The sequence below is a fragment of the Canis lupus genome, chromosome 3, assembly GCF_048164855.1.
Source record: "Canis lupus baileyi chromosome 3, mCanLup2.hap1, whole genome shotgun sequence".
In the NCBI taxonomy this organism is placed as follows: domain Eukaryota; kingdom Metazoa; phylum Chordata; class Mammalia; order Carnivora; family Canidae; genus Canis; species Canis lupus.
Window position 1 is genome coordinate 67,730,403 of NC_132840.1, and position 13,029 is coordinate 67,743,431.

At 37.4% G+C, this 13,029-nt stretch overlaps 1 protein-coding gene across 1 annotated transcript in view; it reads left to right on the forward strand.

Moving 5' to 3' along the window:
• The window catches only part of SIK2 (salt inducible kinase 2), a 123,082-nt gene that overhangs the window by 80,981 nt on the left and 29,072 nt on the right, over positions 1 to 13,029 (forward strand). Inside the window, exon 4 of the mRNA XM_072821939.1 lies at positions 2,782 to 2,943. Coding sequence (XP_072678040.1) covers positions 2,782 to 2,943 — 162 coding nt within the window. The remainder of the gene's footprint in view (positions 1 to 2,781; positions 2,944 to 13,029) is intronic.

Below are 13,029 nucleotides of genomic sequence, written 5' to 3' on the forward strand. Positions count from 1 at the left end.
TCATTTTGTAGGCAACAGTTTGTTGTTGTTTCCCCCCATATACTTATATTTGTTCACATTGGGTTTCTCTGTGTTGCCAAAAATCACAAAAATTTTTCCCATTAACTCACATTGACTCAGCATTTTCAACAGAAAGAAATTTTGTCTCTCTGGAGAAGTCATTTGTCTATGAAAAAGTTGTCTCTTTAGAGATGGAGCTTAAGTAGTACTTGGTGTGGAATTTCAGCGGAGATAACACTAACTAGCCAAGAGATAATCCCATACAGAAAACACATTGCATTTCCCTTGGTAAATTGTAATTGCCCAGGGGGCTAACCCTTTTGTTATGGATTTCCCCATTCACTCAGTATAGAAATGAGACTGGTTTACTCTTATGAACGGAAAGTACATTGTCACTCTGAGTCTGAATATTTTAACTGAAAAGTCTATGTATCTGTTCTTAAGTGAAAACTTTTTTCCCTGTAGAATTTTGAATGGCTGTTATGTGTGCTCTGTCAAGGTGAAAGGAAGATGTGGCCAGCTGATCATCTCAATTTGTGATCATAGCAGATGAAGAAGCATATACAAAATGCTCACATTTTTTTTTAGAGTACAGTTGACACACATTATTACATTAGTTTCAGGTGTACAACTTAGTGATTTGGCAAGTTTATACATTATGCTGTGTTCTCCAAGAGTGTAGCTACTGTCTCCCATTACATCACTATTATAGTATCATTGACTAAATTCCTTATCCTCTGCTTATTCCTGTGACTTACTCATTTTAGCCTGTATCTCCCCTTCCCCTTGAACCATCCTGCCCACCCTACACCCCCGTCTCCTGTGGCAACCATCAGTTTGTTCTCTGTATTTATGGGTCTAGGCCTAATTCTGGTTTGGGGTTGTTTTGTTTTGGCTATAGCTGATGTCAGAGAAATTACAGACTCACTTATAGGATTTTATGGTTCTAGACACATTTAGGTCTGTCTGCTTACATTTAAAGCCTTTAACATGTAGAGCATAGTACTAACATTCCTTATTATATAATGGTTGATGATACTATGACCGAACCTTAATCAGCTAAATATTTAATAAAATCTGTGCCTCTGATGTTTTGTGCATGGTACTAAAGCAGTGTGGGGAGCACAGAAGAGAATGATACTGCCCCTGTTGTCAGAAAGCTTAAGTGAAGGTATCTTATTTTCTAACACACAGTGTGTTAGAATTAGGACTCTGTGTGTGTGTGTGTGTGTGTGTGTGTGTGTGTGTGTGTGTGTGTCCACCCAAACACATACATACTTGGAGATATTTATAAGATATATTCAGGTAACTGCAGTGTGAACCAATGTGTTGTCAGTGATAAGGAGCTCAGAGTAATGATTACTTCTACTTGAAGTGATGAACTGTTTAAGGGCAAGGTGGCATTTGAGCAGGGTTTGAAGGATAGTTTGGATTTCAGCAGGAGTCTAGTAAAGAAGCTTAATACAGTTTTTTAAAACTCAAAGATTCCAGATTAGCCATTCACTTACCAGTTGTATGAATTCAGCCAAGATATGTAATCCCTCTGATCTTCAGTTTCCTCATCTATAAAATGAAAATTAGAATAATAGTTATCATAGAGGGCTTTTAGGAAGATGAAGAGAGATTCAGTGATACAAACATGCCTTATAAACTGTAAAGTGCTATACAAATGTTGATCTTATAATAAATATTGAGGATGTCATGAGTCAAAGCCATGGAATCTAAATATCAATAAACTACATAGCCTAGAGCAGAAAACATATGAAAATGACTGAATATTGATTCACCCATATAGTTCCTAAGTTGGGAAAATAATCTTAAATTTTAGAAAAGCCTTTCAAGATTTATGCTGACCCTCTCTCTCCCTCAAAAGATCATTTCAGAGGCCTTTTAGATCTTCAGTGGAAACTTGAATGAGCTATAATGTTTCATTTTATTGAGTTCATGTAAACATATGCAGAATTAACTTTCAGGTAAACTGCTTTAGTAGAGATTATAACATTGTACAAAGATAGCTAATGTATCTGGCAAAGTATATTTGCTTAGAGAACATGGCTATCATGTTTGATTTAGAGAACAAGTCTTAGGTAAATCAGAAGTGCTCCACCAGACAAAACAGGGTGTGAATTATTTAAACTACTTCCAGAGACCACTATATCTTATGTAACAGGAGGCTTCTGTAATAACTCCATGAAATGACTATTTAAAAGAAAGATATCCAAAAAAATAAAAATAAAAACATAAAAAAAAAGGTATCCTTTGATGGGATGTCTGAAAATAGATTCATGGGGTGTTTTTTGTACATTAATTTTATTTTTTAAATATGGTTAGGAAAAATATTTGATAAACTTGTATACAGAAGAATAGAGATAGTGCTTAGGCATAAAAAAAAAAAAGGATTGTGAATTTTAAGGTGAATATGCTACTTGCTATCATCTGGTCTTGGGCTCTCTCCATGTATCTGACTCCAGTAAAATATGATTGGAATTAGTTTTCTCAAAGCAAGGAACTTGGAAAACAGTATGTTACTTGAACATTCACTCTTATTTATTTATAAAAAGCACTTGAATAGATGAAGCAGATTAAGAGTACACTTACCTTGATGAGCACTAAGTAATACATGGAATTGTTGAATTACTGTATTGTACACCTGCAACTAATACAGTAAAATAAATAAAAAGATAGCTTTTGGAGGAGAAAAAATTCTGCCTACTGATAGTGGGGATTTTTTGTTGGTTGGTTGGTTTTGGTGAATAATCCTAAATTCTCTTTTTTTTATAGACTACCTTGCTAACCATGGCCGGTTAAATGAGTCTGAGGCCAGGCGCAAATTCTGGCAAATCCTGTCTGCTGTTGATTATTGTCATGGTCGGAAGATTGTGCACCGTGATCTCAAGGCTGAAAATCTCCTGCTGGATAGCAACATGAACATCAAGCTAGCAGGTAGGTGGGACACACTCGGCTCTGATGTTACCAGACGCAAACCAGTGTATTGGATGTGTGTGTGGGCAGAGGTTCAGGAACATATCTACCAGTGACATCAGGCTTTCTCAAAGTGTGTTTTACTGATAGTTCTGTGTGTAATGAAAAGTAAGAGAAATATGTTCATCATTAGTGTACACAGTGGCTGGACTGGGGTATGGTGGCCAGGTCCGTTGGTGTGCTCTGCTGGAGGAGGTCCGTTTATCTGAGTGTGTGTGTGAGCTAGAAGACTGACAGCCTGACCAGAGGAGCAGCCCAGGTTGCTGGTGCCTTGCCCTGCTCTCCTGGTCATGGCTGATTGCTGCAGAGAGGTCACAGCCAGATAAAAGACAGTCATAAAAGTCACATGCTTTGTTTTCATACAATAAGGTTTTGAGCTCTGACATGGAGGTTAAAGGTAGAGATTATTTTACTAGTTTTTCTCCTACAGCTTTCACAATTGTAAAAAGTTTTATAGCTTATAATCCAAGTTTCTTTATCTAGATGGTCAAAAATTCAATAAATATTTATGTGTGTATTAATAAATACTGTGCTATGCTAGGTATACTGGGGATACAAATCCTCTAATTGTAAAAGTCTAGTGGGGAGATAAAATAATTAAAATACAATATGTTACCCAAAAATGTATGTATAAACTGCTATAGAAATCTAGGCAAAGGAACAACAGTCAGCCTGAGAAGTCAGGGAGGCTTCACAGAGAAGTAACTATTTGAACTTAGGCCCAAGAGAGGCATTAGAAGCTTGCCAGGAAGATAAACAGAAGTAGGATACTACACACAGGCAAACTGTGTAAATACCACAGGTATAGAGGAAAGAGATTGAGATTGGTGTGGGACTGTAGCTCAATATTGGGGAAATGTAAAATCTGTAGGCACAAGGAATCAACCAGGAGGAACAGGTAGGCGAAGAGCAGAATGTGAAGGATCTTGAACTCCATGAAGGAGATTTCAGAGTTGATTCTGTTGGTAACAGGGAACGCAGCCTATTGAAAATTGTAGGGTGGGATGGGAGTGAAGGTGGGACTGGGTCCTGTGATGAGATTTGTATGTGGGATGTGAAGGTCTCTTTCTGGCAGCAGAGTGAAGATGGGTAGGAGGTGTGCATAAGATTGAAGACAGGAAGATTAATAAGAAACCTAAGGCAGTAGTCCAGTTAGGAAAATGTGGCTCTGGGTTAGACAAGCAGCAACAGAGGGTGTAGGTATGGGAGGGAGACTGATTTCAGTTCAGGTATTGAAGAAGATAAGAGACTTGAAGCAAAAGCTTAGCAAGGTTGCCAGTGGTGGTCTTTTATTCTAGGATTGTTAAAGAGGAACAGAGGAATATCCAGATAAGAGGAGCTGACCAAGAAATTATTTGCTGACTAGCTAGGTTGGATACTCATTGGACTCTTAAGCTTGGAGACAAAACAGTGGCCTTGGTCTGCTGCATGGTGTCATAAAATGGAAGTTAAAAGCCTCTGATATATGCATGTAACTGGTTTATTTCTGTGCCATTTCCAATTAGTTTTTGCCCTGGGCATTTGAGGGAAAGCAAATAATTAATTTTTACTTACTTTAACTTTTACTTTAATTTTAATAATTAATTTTAAATGCCAATGTTACATATGGTTCAGGGAAGTAATGGATTTTCCATTCTGCAGGCTATGACTTTTTTTTTCTAATGGGATTGCCTGAACAAGACAGTGTTTTTAAGTTAATCTGTTAAATTCTCATTATATACATAAACATTTGTGTTGATTTGTTTTTTTTTGTTTTGAAAATAATAATCCACAGTATTGGTGTTTCCATAGTTTCTTATGTGTGTTCACTTCTCCCCTTTGTGTTTTTTTTCCCTTCTTTTTGATCCTTCTGTTGGTCTCCTTCATCTCACTCCTGTTTGCCATTCTTCAGGAGTGCACTTTACTGGGATTTTTGGTTTACTTCTTAAAAGCATCTGCTGCCCTCAAGTTGTCCTCTTCAGTGAAGGCTCTTGTTGTTTTGAAGTCCTTAACTCTGTAGAAAGAAAGAGGAAACCCTGCTTCACTTTCATATTCTTTTATCACTAGAACAAAAAATTCACAAAAACAATATTTCCAAAGAGTTCTCAGAGTCCTTTTAGGCATAGAAAGGTTAGCAGTGTGAGTCATATGCTATAGAAATTAGAGTGCTCTGTCACTAACATCTCAAAAGAAAATGTCAAAGTAGAACACCAGAGAAACTTGAAAACAAAATATACAGAATACTCCTTTAAGGTTATAACCAAGTTTTGCCTGGCTATAATATATTTCCTACAACTTTGGCATATAATATAGATAGGTATATAACTCAGTATTTCTAATGTCATTATATGGTATTCACAGTTTAGTCTCTTTGACCCCAGGAAGCACAGATTCTGAGTTTCCAAGCATTATTGGTCACTTTTTCCTCAAGGGTTATTCACTTCAGTAACTGAATTTGGGGTTTTATCATTTAGTATTTATGCATTTAGTGTCATTCATTCCATACCTCACAAATGAATACACACATGGGTGTGCATTTGCACACATGCATGTGCACGCATGCACACACAGTATACCTAGCACTCAAATATCCCCTTTCTACATTTTTTTTCTGTCATTCTCACCACCATTGATCCCAAATTTTCGTGACTGTTTATTGCTTACTCTCCTAGGCCCCTAGGATAAGTCCTGGAGATTGAAATATTTCAAGACAAAAATCACAACAGTACAAAAAAGTTCAACTTTGCTCTCACCTCAAGGAGTTAATCCAGAACCAGAGCTTTAACTAAATATAACACAAGAAGATAATTGTCATAAAGGCCATGAGGCTGGGAGAAAAACCAACTCTTCCTGGAAGAACCAGGGAAATGATTGAGACTTGGTTAAGAAGGCATTTGTTGTGGGATGAGGCAGGGGAAGCAAAGGGGATGTAAGGTAGGGATGGCAGCTCCAAGCAGGTAGATCAGCATGGACAAAGGTGAGCAGGCCAGAGAACTCATTTAAAAAAAAAAAAAAAAAAAGTTTTTTTTATTTAAATTCATTTTGGCAACACATAGTATAACACCCAGTGCTCATCCCAATAAGAGAACTCGTATTGTATAGGGAAGCTGTGGGCCAGAGCCAGTGAGACATAAGGGCCAGTGACAAATGATAGGGAAAGAGCCTGGACAGGTAGGCAGAGCCACAGCATGAAGAATTTCACATGCCATCAGAAGTTCATTATATATGTTTCTGTGCACTTAAAGAATCTCTCCAGGCTGTTTATTTTTATCCATAGATTTTATAACTTTTTTATAGTCCTGCTTTCCTTTAAAAACATCATCTTGTGATTTCTGAGGATTCTTCTTGAATTTTAAAGAATTCCAACACATGTAGGAAAGATGGAACTCCATGAAAAACTTGCAAGAACTCAGAATAAAATGCAAAATTATTCTCTCAAATTATACTTTGCTTATTCTTCTTATGAAGATCTCTTTAATTGCTAAATGGGTTGAATAAATGAACTGTTTTAGCCATCTTATATGTTGAAATGGAAGAGAAAGTGCAAACCAAAACTAGGTGTAAATTACAATATTTGTCTTGGTTCTTAAGACAGAAAATTGAGGGGATCCCTGGGTGGCTCAGTGGTTTGGCGCCTGCGTTTGGCCCGGGGCGCGACCCTGGAGTCCCGGGATCGAGTCCTGCATCGGGCTCCCAGGATGAACCTGCTTCTCCCATTTGCCTGTGTCTCTGCCTCTCTCTCTCTATCATGAATAAATAAATAAAATCTTAAAAAAAAAAAAGACAAAATTGGGTAGAAGTATCAAATGTGGTTTATTTTAATAAATACAGAAACATAGCTTTGAACTCAGTTTCTAATTTATGCTTCTCCAGTGGGTAGAGACTTCAGACACGATGAGCCATAGATCCATCCATACCCATGTGTGTCCATTGCCTCAATGATGAGACCTCCGGCCTTTGCAAAATATGAGGCAGAATGCAAAGAAATATTGGCGCGCTTAGTAGTTGTAGTAGTTGTGGTACTGTTTCGTCCTAGCTATTGTGGCTATGACTATTCAGACATCAAGTTGAGAATAAAGAAATGCAGGACATTTAATTTTATTCTTCACCTTTCCTAATCTGAAATGTTTATAATAAATATTTAAAGATAAAAATGTATGCGCTACTTGGAAGTTTTCGAAAAATATCACAATTCAAACAAGGCTTCTACATAAAGAATGTGGAGTATGATATGAGACAGTGTTGGTGGAAGCTCTGGCTGTGCCACTTAATGGTTGTATGACCTTGGGCTGATTATTTAAGCTCACTGAGCCTATGTTTCCATATATATATTAAGCTGAGATTAATCTGTTTCTCCAGAATACTGCAGGGATTAATGATGATGTTAGAGATGGGGCTAGTAGGTAAGAGTATGGTCTCTAGAACCAGACTACCTGGCTCTGAATTATGATTCTGCCACTTACTAGATGGGTGACCTTGGACACATTACCTAGTGTCTCCATCCTCAGTTTCCTTATCTGTGAAGAGGGAATGATAGAAGTTCGTATCTCACTGTGGTTGCTAGTTAATATTTGCAAAGTACTTAGAACAGTGCCCAGTACACAGTTAATGCTATTTAAGTGTCTGTTAAATAAATTGTTAATTAAAGTTCCTGGCACCATGTAAACAGTCAGTAAAAGGTAGCTATTATTTGTATTCAATGTATAACTGATTCCATGTAAAAACAAGTCCTGAAAATTTTGATAGCCATCTAACCCCTACTACCATGTTTTTTTAATTACCAAGGCCTTAAAGCCTTATTAATAAAAATCTCAGAGGAACCAGACAAGTTTATCATTTGTATTCTAAATTGTCTCTACTTGATATGAATTAATTCTTTTTTTTTTCTGAGAGGGACCTTAAATGTAATTAGTGCTGTATAATAGCCTCATGGATCTGATCTGTACATCATGAGCTACTTGTCTCTAGCCCCAGAGGGATACTTCCTTTCTGAATTGACCCATGACCTTGGAGTAACCCATCATCTCTCATTATTGCTTCTAACGACCTTCCTGTTCCCCAAGAAGACCTTGAGGCAGGGTTTCTGTATATATAATTATATAATTACAGTTTTGGGCCCTGGGATCAAAAAAGACTGGGGAGGCTGAGGTAGGTTTTATTAGTAAAATATTGAATAAAAGTCTTCTATTTGCTATCCTCTTGCCACTGGTATTATGCAGAAAGAGCTCTGCATCATCAAGCACAGTGGGACCTCCTCTTTATCCGCCAAGCCCACCCAGCATGAGCAGCACAGTAAGCCTGGACTGTGGAAAATGGCTCAGAGGGTTTTGTTGAGTTTTGTTTTGTTTTGTTTGTTTTTCCTCTCTTCTTCTCCCTCTCTGCTCTCCACTCCATTTGGGGCTAAGGAAGACCATTTATTTGCTTCTTAGCTCATTGAACTCCCTCATTGAACAAATCGATGTCTCACACTGGTCAGTGGGTTCACATTTCATCTCAACTGTGGTGACCATTCTTGTTGCCCTCCTGTCAGGTGCAGAGGGAGTAACTGACATTTGGAAAGAAGCTGTGCAGCTGGCCTTTTCTTGCTGGTGGGCAGCAAAGCATGCGGTGACATCGGTGCTGGCCGACCTGTGTGCCGTTCACCTCATGTGTCAACTTAGTCTCTACTGCTGTCCTGCCTTCATTTGTCAGCTTTCATTTCCTCATAATTGTCTTCTGTGCTCCTATTATAATAATTACAGAAGAGGTGTATCTCTCCAGCGAGACTGGATATCTGAATTCTACTGGTAATTTTAGAAACAAGGATAAAATTAACCCTAAAGCCATCTGCTGCTCTGTAGGAGAATTTTTTTAATTATAAATTAGACATTATAACACACTGCTGGAGATTTAAAATTGGCTTGGTGGTGTTGATTCCTAGAAGTCATTTACTTTTTCTTAGCTCAAAGACTGGTTTTCAGTGGTTTTTTTTTTACTTTTCGGAAAAAGTTAGTTTACTTAATGATTTCTTCTGTTTAGTCTTTATGTCATTTAAATGAAAATCCTAAAAGCATTTAATAATTAGTAAACATTTTATAACAGTAGACAGTGACAGACTGTTTAACATCTTCTATATACATTTCACAACCTTTGTTTTGTTCTGTTTCCTGGCTACTTGAAGAGTGATCTGGGAACCAACAGCATGAGCATCACTTTGCCACTTGTTAGAAGTGCAAAATATCAAGCCTAACCTTAGACCTGCTGAATCAGAATCTGCTTTTTAGCAGGTTGTCCAGGTGGTCTGTATGACTGCTAATGTTTGATCTATTTCATTCCAGCAGGCACAACAGAATTCTTTTGTGCTTGGTTCCCATCAGACAATAATCATCAGGATCAGCTTTTTTATTCTGTGCAAGGTCCTGCTATTCCGAAAACATTGGCCCTTCACTAATGATATTTGGGCACAGGTAACTTATGTAAGTTAGTGATGACAGTAATAATAATTGGCATTTGTTGTCAGTAAGATACAGGTCAATCAGTTGCTCTCAAAATACAAAACACATAACAATAGCAGTTCTAGTACTGTTTTCAAATATATCCATAGTCTGTTACCAGTTAGTTAGGTAAGACATAATTAGAGGACTCAGCTTTTGAAGGCCAAGTTCGTTTCCATGAGAGTTGGTTAGCAGTAATTGAATCAATTCTGTGGTTAAACAATCTACTCCAAACCCTCTCTTCTGTAGACATTTTAAACCACACAGAAACCAGGTGAGAAAATATGGATATATTAGGAAATCTCAAAACCATAGTTAAGAGTAAAACTCTTGGAGAATGTGCCTTAGTGTTGTAGGGCTGTGGGCATGTATCATCTCACATGAAAGTACAAGATTTTTTGCCCTATTCAACACATTGTGCATTCTTAAAAAGAATATGGATTCTTAATGTGAATGTAGGCATATCTTTCTGACATTTACTTTGTAAACAATTATTTCCATTCATTTATGAGGGAGGCTGTTGACATAGCATCTGATAGTGCAGAGAAGAGAAAGTCTTCATTTGTCAAGTTCTGCTGGCAGAGAGATAAATTAGAAAATCTCTCTACTAATGCAAAAGATTTTTCCTAGGTTTATGGCAGCCTTACCTCCAACTTTGAGTTGAATTAAACTTCTCTGGCTAGTGACATTCTTGGAACATCTGTGATACAGTAGAAAACGAAACAGAAAAAACACCTAGCTTGTAGTTTTAATAATCTGTATTTGAATATTGGCTAAGCCACTCATAGCTATTGATATTTGGGCAAGTCATTTAACCATTTTGAGCTTCAATTACCTTGTTTGAAGACAAGGACAGTCACATCTCATGGACCTGTCATTACAATTAAATAATATATTTTAAAAATACCAACTAGTTAACACCTGATCCTGTGTAAGCATGACAAATGTTTTTGGATTTGGTTTTAACTCTTAGACCATGGTGAAGGACTACTTGTCATTTATTTCTAAAACTTCTTAGGATTTCACATTGAACTTTCTTAAAATTAAGAGATTCTTTGAGAAAGATGTGCTTTTTTCCTACTATGTTTAAGGATGTTGAAAATCATGATTGATCTGACAAACTCAAGGTGTGTTATGAGGGCGAATTCAGTTACTCCCCACACAAATGACAAATTACTGTAGAGGTAAGAAGCTTTTTATATCTTCAAAATTTTGTCAGAGTTGCTCAATCATGTATGAATAAAAATAGTATCAAAATAACTCTAAACTGAACCCTGGATTGGAGTGAAAAGTATCAGTATAAATTCATGGGGTTTTTAAAATACATATACATATAGAAAGGTCCAAGACTAAATATGGGAAGGGGTATATACATATATTTTAGTGTTCATACATGTATTTCCTAACTCTCTATGCTGACAGGGCCGAGAAACAGTGACATCCCAGCTGCAATGAGTACATCTAGGTCCTAGTTTTGGTTTCTAAAATACCATTCCTATGAAAATGAACCAGGAATCCTTGGAAAAGTGGTTGATTCCAGAGCTGGGAAAGGGAAAATAGAAAATGAGCCTGGAACTTCTTCTGGTGCCAGAGATAAGGAAATACTTAAAATGAAATTTTAGAAAGAGGAGAGGGCATGTTGAAAGGATACTGAAGCCAGCCTGATTTAGCTTCTTAATAAGTGTAGACAAATGGGGAGAATGAAAATTCACTGTTAGAACATTACAATAATCGTTGCTGTAATCAAAATCTACCAATGAATGCTAAATTGATGGGTGGAAAGTTTGATAAACAGGATCTGTAGAGTCCCGCTGTATCTTCTCTAATATATTTTTAATTATAAGGGGGAAAATCATAACTTTATAATGGGGAAACCCAGCAGAAAGCACCTTAATCAAGAGATCAGGGTTAACCCCCCACTCCATAATTAGACAAACTACCATGCATCTCCTGATAACACTGCAGTGAGAAGAGCACCTCACCTCTTGATGTTCTCCCCAAAATCCATCATCTTAATCCAGTCATGAGAAAACACCAGGCAAAACCAGACTGAGGGACAAAATATGTGACCTCTGCAGTTCGTGGTAAGGGAAGACCCAAAGGACAGTTATAAATTGGAGAAGCCTAAGGAGGCCCAACCACTAAATGCATTGTGGAATCCAGAACTGAGAGGGCACACTTGTGCAAAACTGGTGCTGTCTGAATAAGGTACACGGTTTAGTTAATAGTACTGAGTCAGTGTTACTTTCTTAGGTTTGATAATTTTACTAATATAGTTATAAGAAATGTTAGCATTAGGGGAAATTGGGTGAAGGGCAAAGGGAATTGTCCTTCCTGTATTGTTGCAGCTCTTCTGGAAATCTAAAATTATCCCATAATTGAAAGTTAAGTAATACTGAAGTGAGTCCAACATTATATGGTGTAAGTTTTATGGCGGAAAACAGGTCACAAAATGTCTGAGGGATATAGCAGCCGTCATTTTATGTATTAACTTGCACGTCAGAGGTAGAGAATGCATGAAGCTGAATGGTGTTTCCTTCTCAGCAAGGTCAGGCCAGATCTAAGAAGACTGCCCAAGTTACTATTTCTCCAAAAGTCAGATGATGACATGGGGTCTTACCCTCTGTTGTTAGGAGGTTCTCTTGTGTGTTTGCACAGTGGTTGACACATGTACACACTCCAGTGTTGAAGGAAGGAATGAATGAATTTGGTTGGTGTGATGAAACACCCATTACATTTGAATAAAAAGCGCTAAGTCCTGCCCAGCTATGACATTTCCGAATTGCATCCCTCTTGCTCACCCCTCACCGCACTCTTAAATGCTTAAATGCCGTTAAGCAGAAAGCTGCAGATTGTGAATGAAGCAAATTAGCTAGGTTCCTGTGAAGAAATAAAAGAGCTTTTATTTTTAAGTGCCTTTCCATTACCACTTCTTAAACTTGGCAATTATTAACTTGCTCAAAAATAGCTGCATATCACAGTGCTGGGGAAGGACATAAAGGTGGTGGCTAACAGGGAGGGCTCAGTAGTTACACTTGGTTTCTATTCCAGTTCTTTAGTCTTTACCAAGATACTTAACTTTCTACTCTCATTTTCTCCTAAAGTAAGGATACCTCATAGGGTTATTAAGGAGAAATCCTCTTTGTAGAACTTAGTTCAGGTTCTGGCACAAAGTAAGCACTTATGAAAGAGAAGATGACCACATAGTCATTGAGCAAGCCTTTATTGAATAGCTGCTGTCTACAACTGCATGCTAAGTGCTGGGAGTACAGATATGTATTATTTCTCCCTTCCCTGCTCTACTCAGAAGAAATTTAATCTGATGGGGAAAATAGATAAGTAAAACAATAAGAATTACTCTTCTCCTATTGAGTAGCTTACTCAATACGTTTCAGTAGCATGCCTAAAGCATTATATAGTATCTACTTATAAGTGTATTGTCTACATGTATCCATTCATTATAACTTACACACACTCAGAATAACTTGATGAAGTTTAGATATTGTCTCCACTTTGCAAATGAAGAAACCAAAACTTTAAGAAGTAATTTGCCCAAGATCACACAGCTAAATGGACAACACAGGATCTGATCCTA